Source organism: Phalacrocorax carbo, chromosome 23 (genome assembly GCF_963921805.1).
Source record: "Phalacrocorax carbo chromosome 23, bPhaCar2.1, whole genome shotgun sequence".
NCBI classification, from domain to species: domain Eukaryota; kingdom Metazoa; phylum Chordata; class Aves; order Suliformes; family Phalacrocoracidae; genus Phalacrocorax; species Phalacrocorax carbo.
In genome coordinates this window covers 1884636-1900139 of record NC_087535.1, presented here as the reverse complement: position 1 = coordinate 1900139, position 15504 = coordinate 1884636, and the positions used below count along the sequence as shown (strand labels likewise).

The 15504-nt window shown below is 49.5% G+C and overlaps 1 protein-coding gene across 8 annotated transcripts; it reads left to right on the top strand.

Moving 5' to 3' along the window:
• Window positions 1–113: 113 nt before the first annotated feature.
• LOC104053701 (cryptochrome-1) lies at window positions 114–13781 on the top strand. Of its 8 annotated transcripts, XM_064471907.1 has the most exons (13): window positions 115–216; window positions 1061–1221; window positions 1359–1417; window positions 3941–4376; window positions 5349–5465; window positions 7168–7315; window positions 7907–8047; window positions 8883–9053; window positions 9216–9356; window positions 9847–9998; window positions 10991–11088; window positions 11616–11726; window positions 12872–13781. In XM_064471907.1, the coding sequence occupies exons 4-13, from the start codon at window positions 3964–3966 to the stop codon at window positions 13033–13035; spliced, it is 1656 nt and encodes a 551-aa protein (XP_064327977.1). In that variant the 5' UTR covers window positions 115–216; window positions 1061–1221; window positions 1359–1417; window positions 3941–3963; the 3' UTR covers window positions 13036–13781. The 8 variants fall into 8 exon arrangements, with proteins under 8 accessions (XP_064327981.1, XP_064327977.1, XP_064327975.1 ...); XM_064471911.1 differs by lacking the exon at window positions 1359–1417 and having other exon boundaries at window positions 114–169; XM_064471905.1 differs by lacking the exon at window positions 1359–1417 and having other exon boundaries at window positions 3944–4376.
• Window positions 13782–15504: the final 1723 nt, after the last annotated feature.

Here is a 15504-nt window from a genome sequence, read left to right as displayed (position 1 = left end):
AGAGGCGCTGCTATTGGATGAGCGCTGCGGGAGGACGACCAAACCACGCCCATTTCGTGAAGCCCCGCCCGCTGTATGGGCGTGGCTTGCATAATGCTGGCGGGTCGAGCCGCGGGGGCTGATGGGACGGTGGAGGAAGGGAGCCGGTGCCGCCGCGGGGCTGCAGGAGGTGCCGGGCGTCACCGGGCCCGCGGGGAAAGAGATAAGCGCTGTCCGGTGGGCGCCGGGAGGCACGGAGGAGGCAGGGGCTGGGGTCCCCGGGGCGCTGCAGGGAAGAGCGGGGGGTGGTCTGGGGGCTCTTTTCCTGGTGTGCCTTAAAATGTCATTTTTTTTTGTATCCAACCCTCTACGTGGCACTTTATCTCCTGAACCGTTGGGAGAAGAGAGGTGGCACAAAGGTGTTGGGTCGGCAGCGGGCTCGGGTCTGGCACGACGTGGAGACGGGGATTACGGAACCAAGTTAACACAAAAAAATGGGGTTTCTTCTTAAAACCTGATTTAATGAATCATTCTCAAACCTCTCAAATCAGAAGAAACATTAAAACAACTGAATTGTTGTTAAACTGAATTTTCTTATTGCAACCAAAACTGTTGTAAACCGAATTTACAATTAACGATTGTAAAGGAACAATCATTCTGCAACAACAGCCCGAACTGCGGTCTCGGAGGGCTCCCACAAGGCTGCCTTCCCAGCTCCTGACGTGTGTATTTAAAGCTTTGTAATTGCATTACTATCGCTTCTAAGCAGGCAGGCTTATGGACAGGGAGAACATCTGTGGTTTGACCTAACCGGGCAATCAAGAGTGCCCGCAGAGGGAATTAAACTGTTAAAGGTTTTCCTTCCAGCTCCTGGGCCTTGGTCCGTACGTGCCCCGTCTTGCTGGGAGCCAGCGCACCAGAGGGTGGCGAGCTGGATGCGATCCTCCTCCTCCTTGCCTGGGTATTACACAAGAGCCTCAAGTCGCTCAGATCGTCTTTGATGCAGAATCCACCTCGATGCTGATATTTATGGTATTTAGGAGTGTTTAAACCTGGGTAACTAATTTCTCAATGCTTGTAGGAATAGGAGCGGCACAGCTGGATCCGGCCGGTGATGCTCTGATGACCCCTGCATCCCTCTGCCCGCAGAGAGAAATGCTCGGCGGTGGCAGAGCCGTGATCAGCAGTTGTGTCACATCTTCTTTTTGGGGCAACATGTAAAGACCCCGGAGCGTCAGCCAGGTACGGCTCGGGGTAAGGCCCACTTGCCTGATTTGGGGTTTTCCCTGCTTTGTGTCATGGTGTACCCCCAGAGTGCAGGGGTGTATCAGGTGCGAGGTGCATTTTCTGCCTGTGCTGCTTGATTTTTTGATGAACAGATGTCGTAGGGGGTCTGCCCGGCCTTGCTGCGTGAACGACCTCAAGTCACCAGTTCACGGTGAGTTAGGAGAGTAACGGTGGTTAAATCCTAACACCAAGTCGATTGATGGACAGTGGCTGCTCTGCCTCCCCCCCATCGCCCCAGAGGATCTTCCCCTTCCTCCTGACGGGGCAGGACTGTCCGAGGGAGCTGTCCCTTGGTGCTGAGCCTCCGCCTCCTCTCCGACGCCGCCCGTAGTGCTGCCAGGCCTGCACCAGCGATCCCCCCCTTATTCCTTGCTGCCTAGAAGTGGGTCCCAGCTCTCCACCCGGCCCTGACACCTCTTCAGCCCCCTTTCCTGGAACCCCTGCTCCCCACCAGCTCCAATTCCCCCAGTCCCCTGCGCTGGGATTCCCAGAGCTGCTCCTAACCTCGGCACTGCAGTCCACCCAGGCCCCTCTGGTCCTGCCCTGGTGTCCCTCTATCCTGTGCCCAGTCCCTCCCATTCCCTGCCCTGGTGTGGCCCCGCTCCCCATGGCCATATCCCACTGGCCGTGCAGGGAATGCCACCACTGGAAGGGATGGGATTCCCCCCCCCCGCCACCCCAGGACACCCTGGGCTTGGGGCCACCCCATGGGCTGTGTGGGGCTGGAAGGCCCCAGGTTTGGGGTGGCCCTATGGGCTGGGTGGGACCCCAAGTTTGGTGTTACCCTATAGGTTGTATGGGGTGCTGGGCTCAGAGCAGGCTTATGGGCTGTGTGGGGCCAAGGGGCACTGGGCTTGGGGTGAGTTTATAGGGTTTATGGGGGGCTGCAGGGCCCTGGACTTGGGGTGACCCTGCAGACTACATGGGGCTGCAGGGCTTGGGATGGCCCCAAAGGCTGTGGAGGGCCTTGGAGCCCCAACTCGGGGCAGCCCCTCAGTGAGGCCAGCTGGTGCAGGCTGGTCCTGTGCTCCTGCCGTGGGATGCAGCACCCTTTGCATGGTTTGTTACCCAGAAGTGCCAGCTGGGCGCTCCCCAAGCGGCAGGAGAGTCACCTTGTCTCTCCTGTTCTCCCAGGACGTGTGGGCAGGGCGGTGCCCAAACTGGGGCACAAGGCAGAGCACCCCGCGGTGCCCAGATCCCCGTGTTCGGCTGTGCCTGGTGCTGCCCAGCACTTGCGAGCCCGCAAGTTTGCAGGGTTTGCCTATCGGGGTGTTTGCCATGTGCTGCGTCACAGCCTGGGAGAGCAACTGGGTTTGTCTTGGTGATGCTGATGTGCGTTTCTGGGAGCAGGGCAAGTCAGATCATTGTTTATGAGGCTGGTAAAGCTGTTGATAATGGGTTGAGCAGGGACAAGGGGCCGAGACACCCATTGCAGCCATTTGGGAGGGTGCGAGTGGAAGAGCTGAACTGGATTAGAGATTACTGTTTGGTTCTTTGGTAATCCATAATCTCTTAATTCTTCTATGGGTGGTAACGCTTGAACGAGAAGCAGTTGTGGACCCACCTCGGAGGCGAGTGTGAGCTTCCCTGCTTCTACGTGAGAGAGAGCAAGTTGGGGAGACGTTGCTGGGCTTGATACAAACACAAGGTGGCACCTGAGCTCGTCGTTTCTGTGTCCTGCCCTCTGCAGAGTCCATCACCCCGTGAGCAGAGCAGCCACTAGTTGTGAAGCAGTTTCTCAGGCTCTGCCCTGAGCTACCCCGGACTGAGAGCCAAGACCAGCCCTTCTGCTTGTCTTCTAGATTCAGCTGAAGCAGTTCAAAGGGGAATGAATGTGTGCTAATCCCTACATTAGCCCCATCTTAGAAAAAGAGTAGTTTTGTGCAGTTTCACCACCCAGCTCTGCTATGGAGAGAGGAGGGCTGCTCCTGACACTGAGAAGCACCATGAGGTCTCCTGGGGCTAGGAAAGATGGACAAAAACTACGGCAAACTGATGAACTGAGGCATAATGCTCTTGTACCGGTGTCGGTTGGGCTGTGCTTTGCTTTCCCTTGGTTCACCGTGCAGCCTTAACAGTCTTGTTAGTGAGGAAACCTGCTGTGTCTTTCTGATGTCTCCTACTGAAATCCAGAAAAGCTTGTCACTGCCAGAGCGAGGGTTGTATCGGGTGTCTGGTGAGACGAGGGCTCCTGCAGAGCAATTCTCCCTGCAGCCTGTTGTGTACAAATGGAGGCAGAGCTCCCTGAACCATCTTCTCGCTGTTGACTGACGGCGGGTTTGCTGATGGCCACATCTGTGGGGTTATAAAATGTTTTTGCAGTGGAGATCTGGCAGCTCTGTCTGTTTTGATTCCTTTGTTCTGGTGAGTGCTATTGGGATAGAATTTAATTTAGGGATTTAGTTTAAGGACTTGAGTGACTCATTTGGGGAAGAAGCCTTTCTCTGTGGAGCAAGGTGAATGCTGTTGAATGGTGGGACCTTGCTGAGGACACTGAGGAGAGCGGTTTGGTCCAGTTTCTGCTTTTCTCTCTCACGAAACCTTATCAAAAAGCAGAGATTTGCAGTAAAAAGAGCTGAGGGCTGCTTGGGGTTCTGTTTCTAATTGTTAATTGAGCTGGTTCTTCAATAGGGACTGTGTAACCCCAAAGCCAATGGTTCCCTTCCTCTTTTAGCAGACCTGAGGAGAAGAGCCAGGATGCCGCATCGCACCATTCATCTTTTCCGGAAGGGACTTCGGCTTCATGACAACCCAACGCTGCTGGCTGCGCTGGAGTCCTCGGAGGTCGTCTACCCTGTCTACATCCTGGACAGAAAGTTCATGACGTCCGCGATGCAGATAGGCGCCCTGCGGTGGCATTTTCTGCTGCAGTCCCTGGACGACCTCCAGAAAAACTTGTGTCAGCTGGGCTCTTGCTTGCTGGTCATTCAAGGAGAGTATGAGTCGGTTCTTAGGGATCATATCCAGAAATGGAATATCACACAAGTGACTCTGGATGCGGAGATGGAACCGTTTTACAAGGAAATGGAGGCCAACATACGGCATCTTGGAGAAGAGCTGGGGTTTGAGGTGCTTTCCCTGCTGGGCCACAGTCTGTACGATACCAAACGGTACGTGATTGCCCCCAAGACCAGTGAGGTGTCTCCAGGAAGGTTTATTTTAGAGCATCAGGGGGCAAAGGCCAGGTATCTTGGTGGTTCTAATCCTAATGTGTTTCTTTTGATGAAATTGGACTGAGATGAACGTAGCACTGTTTGCTGGAGACTTTTTCCTGTGTTGATCTGCTGGAAGTAATAAGAGATTCTGGTGGGTTGCAGAGGTGTTAGGATGTTGGGCTATGATTTGAGCCTGAAGACCATGTTAATTTTTTCCTTTTGGGCAGTTTGATTCACTTCAAAACTTACATTAGCTACTCTTTTAAACAGAGTGGAAGAAATTCTTTAACACATTTAATAGGGCTTTTATATAATTTTTTGTGTCAGATTTTTTTTTTTAATTTTTCTAATCAACTTCCACTGGTGTCTGGATGCACTTGGATCCAAGCTGTTATGCAGAGCTGAATGACTGAAGATATTGAAATTAACAACAATAGCGAGTTGATCAGTAATAACTAAAACAGCCTTGACCCTCCATTCTGGAAAGCCCCTAGTTTACGTAGGTGAATGGATGTATGTGTCTTGCCATCTTGAATTCAAACTGTCTGTTTGCACAGGTGGTTGCTCACACAGAAGAGTTATTTACTGCCCTGAACCTGGTTTTTTTTTTGTGACCAGACACAAACACAAGGTGTGTTTTGCACCTTGTACTCTGCCATCCTGGCTATGTCTGGCTGTACAGAGCTGCCCAGCTGAAGCCGTGGCTGGCATCCTAGTGCCAAGTTTGTTGTCTCAAGCCCTGAGACACTGCTCTCAGGATGGATGTACATCCGCCCAGGGAAGTTTTACTTGTAAAATTGGTAATTTCCACATTTTGTTGCATGAACTGAGGCTGTTCTGGCCTGTGCTGTCACCTTCCTATCCACTGGCAGCTCCAGCTTCCTTCTTGGTTTATATTGCGGTGAAAAGTGATCTTGTTTTACTTAGGATTTTGGACCTGAACAGTGGGACTCCCCCATTAACATACAAGAGGTTCCTTCACATTCTGTCTCTGCTCGGCGACCCGGAGGTGCCTGTCCGAAACCTTTCAGCTGAAGACTTCCAGTAAGTAACACTTAGACAACAGGAAATTGCAGCTCCTTTTTCTCTGCCCAAAGGAAGAGCCAGGGCCGCGGGGTGTTTCTGATGTTACCTTGTATTGCTTCTGCGCACGGAGGGTTATTGATTGTATGTACAGGGGATGTGATTCTGCTATTGCGAGAGGGGAGCAGATGAGAGGGGGCACAGTCCAAAGACTTAAGCTTTTGCAAGGCACATTGAGACAGGCTTTTAAGGTATGTAAAAGTTTGAGAGGGGTGAATTATGGAAATACAGGTCAGTCTCTCAAAGGCATGCTCTAGCTTCCTCACAAAGCAAGGTTCAAGGCAGGAATTGGATGAACCACTGTGGTTTGTTTTATGTAGGAAGTTCGGTGGGATAATCATGCTGTTCCCTTCTGGCTTTAAATCTTTCTCTCCTCCCATCTGCTGTATGGGAAGGAGGGACCGAGCTCATGTTGCCCAGCACTTGAGAAGCAGCTCAGAGTCAGGGAAGTCTTACATTTAGCTCTGCATGAGCTCCTCTGCATGAGGAGGGGTCAGTGACCCAAAGAGAGGTAGGACTGGGGTAGGAGAGAGCTGGCCACTGTGGATGGGACTGCAGATACTTGGGACTTGTGCCAGGCACCTCCTGCGTGACCTCGGCTCTGGGTTGGTAACCTTTCCATCTTGGGGAATCCTGTTAGGTCCTGAGTGTTGCCTCAGATAGTCTGATGATAAGACCCATGTAAGTATTGGGATATATTGGTTACTATATTTTTTTCTTGCACTGTTTCCCGCCCCTGCCCTTTTTTTAATCTCTGTTTATTTGCACTTTTAAAATTAATGATGATGAGAGATAAGTGGTTCACATGCTTCCCAGCAGGCCTGTGTTATGTCAGTGCTCTGAGGGCTGCACTGGCCCCTTCTTCTGTAGGTGTCTGCAACAGAGCTGAGCTCAGTTTTTTCCAGGTAAGTATAAAGATCTCTACTGATATCTGAGTTCATTCATGGTTTTTGAGAAGTCTGCATACCACTGACACTTCCTTGAATCTCCTCTATGTATTGCAGGGTGTGGAAAAAAACGTACCCTGATGCTCTTCCAGCCTCACAGGGGGCAGAGGCCTTGGGGAAGCCTCAGCAGCTGAGGCTGCAGAAGAGGTGTGGGGGGACTGCTCGGAGGTGTGGGCTTGGGAAGCTCCCACCCTGGCTGGGAAGACGCAGCTGGGGAGGTGGCCTTGGGGACTGATCTGTCTCCTTCCCTAAGAAACCTGTCCCAGAGCGACCTCTCCTCAGAGGCCCAGGAGCTGGAGAGGCCTTCGGAGGCAGTGCCCATGACCCGTAATAATGTTCAGAGTCTGAGGACGCTCTTCGCTCCTTCCCAGGGATGGATAAGACAGCTGGGGGAAGCTGGAGAGGGGGCACCTCCGAGCCTTATGTAGCAGATGGGAAGCGAGATGGGTGTCTGAGCTGTGGGGGCTGCAGCCGACTGCTTTGAGCGCTGTAATTTGGTGGGTCTGTACCTCCTCCCTCAGTTCAGACTAGAATTTCCTGGAGAGATTCCAGGATAAGTTTTTTCTTCCCCAGGGAGAGTGCAGCCTGACGTTTCTGGCTGTGCTTTTGTTCCACTGTGCTGCAACAGAGGAGATCTTGGCATATGCAATGGACGGGGGTCTTCCTCCCTCTCCTGGCTCCGGTTCCCTCTGACACAGCCCCCTCTCTCACTCCAGGAGATGTAGGCCCCGTGACCCAGGCCTGGCTGAGTGTTACAGGGTGCCTCTCCCCGTGGATTTGAAGATCCCGCCAGAGAGCCCTTCCCCCTGGAGAGGAGGGGAGACCGAAGGGCTACAGCGCCTGGAGCAACACTTGACTGACCAGGTCAGCCTTGACTTTACATGGGTGATGATGGTGGCTCTAGATGGGCTGAGGTTAGTGTCCACCTTGCTCCTTTTATGTGTGGTTGTGTCTGGACCTCAAGAAACCACTCAGCCATTCCAGCTCCAGCTGAGTCCTTCCCCGCCGGGGCTCACCTCTTGGCAGCCAAGCCTCCTTGCTGCTGGCTGCTTCCAAGCAGATACGTTACCCACTCCTGGTTTCATAAAATGGGAAAAGATCTCAGTGTGGTGCTGCTGGACTGAGAGCGCTGTTCTCTGTGTTACAAAATCACCCAGCTCTCTGGGGAGAGCAGAGCTTCACAGCACCCACGGGTGAGATGTGGCCTTGACGTTGGGCTTGGAGGAGGTCTATGTGTTTGGAGATCTCGGAGGAGGATGGCAGCCTGGTCTCAAGATGTCATTCTCCTTGATGGTGGCATTTGAGGCAGGATGGGTGGTGGGAGCATTTTCCAGACATGATATTGAACAGGTCTCTGTGATGTGGAAGTCAATTGCCAAGAGGTTTTCCCTGTTCCATTAGCTGGGCATGTGTCGCCTTGTACTGCCTGAACCTGGATTTCTGTTTTTGTTTTAGGGCTGGGTGGCAAGTTTTACCAAACCGAGAACAATCCCAAATTCGCTGCTTCCAAGCACCACAGGCCTGAGCCCGTATTTCAGTATGGGCTGCCTGTCAGTTCGCACCTTTTTTTATAGGTTGTCAAACATTTATGCTCAGGTAAGAAAATAATCGGTCATAGTTAAGCAAATCCAGCACACTCACATGTCTGGTATGTGAGGCTCAGATCATCTTGGTAGAAACCCAGTGTATCAAAAAACGCTGCCTTGCTAATGTCTTCTCACAGAGTGCTATGAAATCTGTGATGGGGGTTTATATGTTGAGTGGAGCACCTGTGAATGTATGCAGCTTCTCCCAATTACGTTTTAGAAATATGATAAATAGGGAGCAATGACACCTGGAAGCAGTAGGGAAGCCCAGGAAAACCCTCCTAAAATTCAAGGAATTCTGGATGTCTGCCTGGTGTTTAAGTGAAGTTTTTCATCAGTTTAGCCTGTTCAAGCAGTTTTGTTTTCAGAAATCATCTCTTTTCATCTTAGACAGGTTTTAACTGTAGTATAAGCCGAAACCAACTTCTGAAAACTTGTTTGATTCTTAAGAAAAAGTATGGTTGAAACCAACCCAAGAAAACCAAGGTCTCCCTGAACCTTCTCATTAAGAGTATCTCTTGAGACACAGTTGAGCCACCTGAATTCAGCTGGCCGAGCAGTTAATATGTTAATAAATGCATGTTTGGTTTAAGAAATCCCAGTGTGATACCATTTTGGAAGATAGATGGAAAATGTTTGATGTAACACTGAGGTCTAACAGAGTTCAGCTTTCCTTTTGGGCATACAGCATTTCTTCAGGTCTTAGATATTGGGCTTTCATGATAAAGTGCCATGTAGCTGGTAGCGTTGTTAGATTAATCTTTTATGGGCCTGACAGTTACAAAATGAGTGAGACTGCAATGGTGTATATGAACAGAAGCTTTCACCTCATGTGTCTTTTGCAGGCCAAGCATCACTCTCTGCCCCCTGTGTCACTCCAAGGGCAGCTTCTGTGGAGGGAATTCTTCTATACGGTGGCATCAGCAACACCAAACTTCACCAAAATGGCTGGGAACCCCATCTGCCTTCAGATCAGTTGGTATGAGGATGCAGAGAGGCTCCACAAATGGAAAACGGTAACAAGATGCATTGCCACAACTGCTATGTTTCAGTTTAGAGTTTTTCTGTTGCCCTGGGATTGTTCCCTGCTGGCTGTCTGAGACGGGGCTTACAGCACTGTGTAGGAAAGAAGTGTAATGAAGCTTTGCAGGAGGGCTGATATTTCTTTTCTGCTGCAGGCACAGACGGGGTTCCCGTGGATCGACGCAATTATGACCCAGCTGCGCCAGGAAGGCTGGATCCATCACCTTGCTCGGCATGCTGTTGCCTGCTTCTTGACGCGGGGGGACCTTTGGATCAGCTGGGAAGAGGGCATGAAGGTTCACTTCTGGTTTTTTATTTTCTTTGTTCTGGCTGACCTTGAACAAAATGCGAGCCTGGCAGTGGGAGGTGGTACGTAGAGTGGTGCTTCATTACCGAGCCTCACCAGAAATCTGATGGTTTATGAAACCTCATGGCCTCTCACTCACGTCTGAGCCCTGCTGTGCTGGGTGCAGTGATGAGAGGTCGTTCCCGTCCCCAAAGCCTGATGATTTTGAATGATGACAATACTGGAGACCTGCTCAGTCTGCAGCAGGCCTCAAAGCCAGACCTTCGGGCTTTGGGTTGCTCTTTCACTGCTCTAGCTTCCTTCTGGCAAACTGTCTTGCTGGAGAGCCTTCCCTCTGTGCCCTGTGAGAAAAGTAGCCCACACCAGCACAGTGCCAAGCTTCACCTCCCAGCCTGTTTGGGTTTTTGGCTGTTTTTTCTGCTAGCAATGGCAGCCATGTCAGGGGTGTTTCTCTTTCTCTTCCTGTCCCTGAAGTGCAGGTGTTTGAGGAGCTGCTTTTAGATGCTGACTACAGCATCAATGCAGGGAACTGGATGTGGCTGTCGGCCAGCGCGTTCTTCCACCAGTACACACGGATCTTCTGCCCCGTCCGCTTTGGGAAGCGCACGGACCCCGAGGGCCAGTACATCCGGTAGGGCGATGCACAGCATGGCACCGTCTGCTCCGTTGGTGCTTCCCTGGCTCCCCTTACAGCAGGAGCTGATGAACTCGGTTTGTTTGAAAGGCATACCGCTGTGAAACGGGGATCATAGCAAAGATTTTATTTAACACTTAAGGAAACTGAGGCACGTAGAAGCAAAGAGACATACCCGTGGTTGCACAGGTGATGACTGAGCAGGGCATTGTATTGATTTGTGAGCACCTGGCGGCTCCAGCACTGTGTGTGATCACCAGGCTGACTCCTCTTTCTAAAGGACTTGAGTAAAACCTCCCACAGCTCCCCCGCTCCAGTCTGTACTGTGTTTCTTGGCTTTGTAGGCGGTCTGATTCATTTCAGACACGTAAGTTTTATTTCCCACTCTGAGTGCATCCTCTTTGCTTCAAAGTCTTGGTTTCCTTATCTCTAGGTAAGGTAACAATGGGCTTTCTCATAAGCAGTGGGCGATTTTACAGCTGACTACGATAGGAGCAGGCTGTGTTGATGTCTGAGCAAACAACTCCATTTCCTGACATCTCTTCCTCACATCCTGTCTAGCTCTGTGTCTTGTCAAGGGGAAGCCCATGCTGATATACCTGACAGTGTGAGGGGGGCGGAAAATAACTTTTATGTAAAAATTTTTTAGTTTTTTTGAATTTTTTTTAAATTTATTAAGATTTAGGATGAAATGTCACTGAAAATGTTAAAAACAAAAACCTTTTTGGTGAAGTAAAAACTGAAGTAATGTTTAAATCAACCCATTTATTCTTTGCTGTAAAATTAACTTTTGGAAGATATCACCCTACGGAGGGTTTCAGAACATAAAAACAGTTCTTTTGTGCAAGATGAATCAGAACTTCGCCATGGATTGTAGTATCAGCACAAGCATCAAGAATTAATGTGGCATAGGTTGGTTTACACTTCTCTTAAATGTATGTGTATTTGTCTGCAGGATTATAAAACCCCATATTATTCCTGTTTTGTAGGAAATACTTGCCTATACTAAAGAACTTTCCCTCCAAGTACATCTATGAGCCCTGGACAGCATCTGAAGAGGAGCAGAAGCAAGCGGGGTGTATCATAGGTAATATGTTTGAATACCTTGCTAAGGATTTTGATGCTGCTAACTGTCCAGAATAATTACATGTGTGAGATGGAAGCATCACATTTCCAACACAAGTCATGCATTTATCTTCTGAAAATGGATTAGTCCAGCAGTCTACCTTCTGTCAATTCTCCTTTAAAGTTTCTTACTTGAGCCTGATTTCAGAGGACTTATTTTTGCCTCAACTTCATGTCCTAAAACTATTGGATCACTGTATGTCTTTGCATTTATCTGTCTTGGATTCTGGGCTGTCTTTAAATAGTATCTGTATCTGAACATCTTGTGCTTTTACACTTGCTGTAATGCATCTTTGAAGTCTCTTATAAGCTTATGCCTAAATGGGAGCTCTTACTCTTCGATGGAAGTAGGCACTTCTGAAGAGTGGGTCACATGGTCTGTCTTAGATGCCATTTATTTTAAGAAAAGCTGCAAGCGCTTGCCCTGGTGCAAATCCAGTGAAACATCCTTGATTAGTTCTGTAAGGGCTGCTGTCTCTGTTGCACTAGGTCAGGACTACCCCTTCCCAATGGTGAACCACAAGGAAGCCAGCGATCACAACCTGCAGCTGATGAAACAGGTCAGAGAGGAACAGTACAGAACAGCCCAGCTCACGAGAGGTAAGAGGTGCTGCAGCACTGGATGCTCAGTGACTGCGATGCAGAGGCTGTCACCAGCTTTGGGGGTTGGCTCTGCATTGATTTCCAGGACGCCTTTCCTCTTGGCTACCCACACCATGTGCTGCTCTTCTAGGTACTGTTGAAATGGGAAACCAGAGGTTGAGCAGTGTTCCCTTCCCTTCTGGGTGCTCTTGCAGGATGGGAGCTTGCTCGTGCCTGCTGGAGGGATGCCTTCCCACAAGCAGACCTTCTCTACCTTCTGTAGGTCTGCACAAGCAGGCTGCCCAGCCCCAGGTTTGCGGGGTATATCTCCAAGGTGCAGAAATCTCTGCGGCTCTGCCCACGCCTCTTGCGAACCAGAGCATCGTTGTTTGTCCTTTTTAGCATGATCTACCCTGCCCTGTAGCAGGAATTATTTGAAATTCCCACTGATCACTAGCAAAATGACCTTGAGAGCTGAGTTGCTCTAAGAAATTTACCTTTTGACCTTGTTTTCTAAAACAGGTTAAGCACATGTGTAACAAACTGCTAGTTATCAGGTAAGGCTGGAACACTCAAACTTTGGGCTACTCTGAATTAATTAGGTATTTCCAATCACAGAGGTGTTCCACTTACATGGCACCTGTGCTCTTAAAATTCGCATCCTGGGGCCTGTGATGAGCTTGTAGCCTCAGAGGAATCTCTGCAGGAAGGGAAGTGAAGCAATGCTTTTGTATTGAACAGCGTATGCCATAGCAGCCTCCGTATATATTACAGAAATCCTACGTGCAGCAGCTCTGGGGAGTCTTAAGTGTTCCCACCTCAACTGCTATGGTCAGAAGGAATTAATTGTTCCCAATCCTGTGCATACTAATACATCCAGGAGGTTGCACATCGTTACATTCCAGATAGAATCAATGTATGCTGAGAGTTCTTCTACAAACCCTTTGGTATAGGGGAGTAAATGTCGTTGTGATTGCTCTTGGGAGATACGGAAAGCCAAAATCTGAGAACCAGAGTCCCCTACGCCCAGCATTGTTCTCGTTGCCTGTGAATAGAAGCGTTTTCTGGCATGCTTTGTAACCTCACCTGCTGCCGTCATTGAGGGCTGTTGCACTGAAGTTGGAGAAGGACTTGCAAGCTTTAATTCTTCTTTCTTGCCATAGATGATACAGATGACCCAATGGAAATGAAGGTAAAGCGTGACCACTCCGAAGAAAACGTATCAAAAGGAAAAGTGGCCAGGACGACAGAACAAACCGAGGTCGTGTCAGGGGTCACCCACTGGGAACCAAAACATGGCAAAAGGGGAGAGCCAGAGGTCAGCTGAACCGGACGAACTGTACTCACTGCGTTTCCCTGCAGATAGTGCCTCTTGGTGTGAACTGACCTCCAAGAAAAGTGTTGTATCTTCAATGCGTTTGCTAGTGCAATGATTTTGAATGAAATTTTCTATCTGTGAGTGGCTTACAAGCCCTTTGCTGCAGCTGTTAGGTAAATTCTAGAGGTGACTGGGTTTGACAGGAAACGATGCTGTAGTATTGTTCAAATCCACTTGACGTTCATGCATCTGTATAAATAGTTTAAGTGATAAATACTAGTCTTTCCAACATGCCAGATGAATGTCAGTTGACGAATATATGCACATTAATGTGATCACACATTAGCGTTAAACACTTGATTTGTCTGTCTTGTAGAGACAGAGGTTTAGGGATTTTCAGATACGGTTTTTAAGTTCACAGTTTGCTTGCAATCCCCAGTTTGGGGAGGCGCAGCAGAATGCATACCGTTGTGAATAGTTCCTATGACTTAAAGGGGACTTTTTTTACACATTTTAAGGGCGACGTTGCAAAATGTCTCACTGAGTTAGGGCCAATGTATAACTTCCTTCACCATAACTCTCCTTCTTGGCTAGTTCCACTAGAACTGTAGGGTAGATATTATTTCTATCACCTACCGCATGCTAAAATTTACCCTTCAGTTGAACTGTCTCATTGTGAAGTTTCACAAGGCTGGATTAGTCAGTTATCTTTATGGGTGGGGTTTTGGTAAATGTGGGGGGGGTTAGAGTGGGTTTTTAATCACTGGAAGTACTATTTTTGGTTTTAAAAGAATAAAAATTATTTCTGACATGAAAAATGTAAGGTCTCTAGAGCAATCTGTTATCACAATTGGCATCCATCTGTCCTCTTTGGAAACCTGGCTGCAAGACAACTCCAGCAACAATCCAGTGCAGCGAAACTCCTTCACCTTGAAAGCATTTGTGGATGTAGCACAGAAGCAGCACGGGACCAATGTGCACCAGGATGAGGCCAAACACTGCTCCTGGCAGCATCTTCCAATGCTGCTGGTGACCTGCAGGACCTGTCAGGGAAGCGCCTGCTGGCAGCAGGGTAGCATTGCCTTCTGCTTCTATAGTAAATACAAAAGCTGCAAGGACTGTTGGACCAATCGGAGAGGCTGGTTGTACCCTCCCGCTGTGCCAAGCCTGCACTGAGCTCCTGGAGATGCTGATGTTACTTGACATTTTAGCTCTTCAGTGAACCTAATGATTTGCAAGGATGACCAGAATGACGGGCAGTTACCGAACCCTTGATGAGGGGGGAGAAGGCCAATGCAAGTGCTCGTTACTTCTGGGAAGATGACTGCTGCTCTGAAAGCCTGCTGGCATCTGTCATCTTTTTAACTGGGTTCCTTCCTGTGCTTAAGGCAAATATCCTGCTGGGGGTCTGGTATTGAGCGCCCAACCAGAGTGAAGAGGTAGATGAAGCATTCCACAAGCGGCCTTGTAGACAAGCCATTGTTCTCATGGGGGGCTTCAATTTACTAGATATCTGCTGGAAATACAACGCAGCAGAGAGGAGGCAATCCAGGAGGTTCTGGAGTGTGTGGAAGAGACCTTTCTGAGGCAGCTGGTGAGGGACTCTTCCAGAGGAGGTGCCTTCCTTGACCTGCTGTTTACAAACAGAGAAGGACTGGTGGGAGATGTGGTGGTCAGAGGCCATCTTGGGCTTAGCGACCATGAAATGATAGAGTTCTCGATTCCTGGCGAAATAAGGAGAGCCATCACCAAAACCACTGCCATGGACTTCCCGAAGGCAGACTTTGGCCTGTTCAAGGCACTGGTTGACAGAGTCCCTTGGGAGGCAGTCCTGAGGGACAAAGGAGTCCGGGAAGGCCAGGCACTCTTCAAGAAGGAAGTTTCAAAGGCGCAGGACCAGGCTGTCCCCAGGTGCCACAAGACGAACTGGCGGGGAAGACAACTGGCCTGGCTGATCATGGAGCTTTTGCTGGGACTCAGGAAAAAAGAAGGAGACTTCACCATTTTTGGAAGAAGGGCGGGCAACTCAAGAAGAGTACAGGGATCCTGTTAGGTCACGCAGAGAGAAAATTAGAAAGGCAAAAGCCCAGCTAGAGCTCAGTCTGGCCACTATTGTAAGAGATAACCAAAGATGTTTTTAGAAATATATTAACAAGAGAAAGAGAGCCCAGGAGAATCTCCATCATCTATTGGATGTGGAGGGGAACATTGCCACCGAGGATGAGGAGGAGGCTGAGGTACTAAATGTCGTCTTTGTCTCAGTCTTTAATAGTCAGACCAGTTATTCACCTGAGCAGGAAGGCAGGGGTGGAGAGCAGAAGAAACCCCCCATAATGCAGGAGGAAGCAGTTTATGACCGACCTGCTGCACCACCTGGACACTCACAAGTCTATGGGATTGGATGGGATCCACCTGAGAGTACTGAGGGAGCTGGTGAGGAGCTCGCCAAGCCTCTCTCCATTTTTTACCAGCAGTCCT

What these genes read in the sequence shown, in the direction of transcription:
- LOC104053701 (XM_064471911.1), top strand. Translation starts at nt 3,964, where the DNA reads ATGCCGCATCGCACCATTCATCTTTTCCGGAAGGGACTTCGGCTTCAT. An exon ending in AGTCTGTACGATACCAAACG is followed by an intron (nt 4,377 to 5,348) that starts GTACGTGATTGC and finishes TGTTTTACTTAG; the next exon opens with GATTTTGGACCTGAACAGTG. An exon ending in CTTTCAGCTGAAGACTTCCA is followed by an intron (nt 5,466 to 7,167) that starts GTAAGTAACACT and finishes CTCTCACTCCAG; the next exon opens with GAGATGTAGGCCCCGTGACC.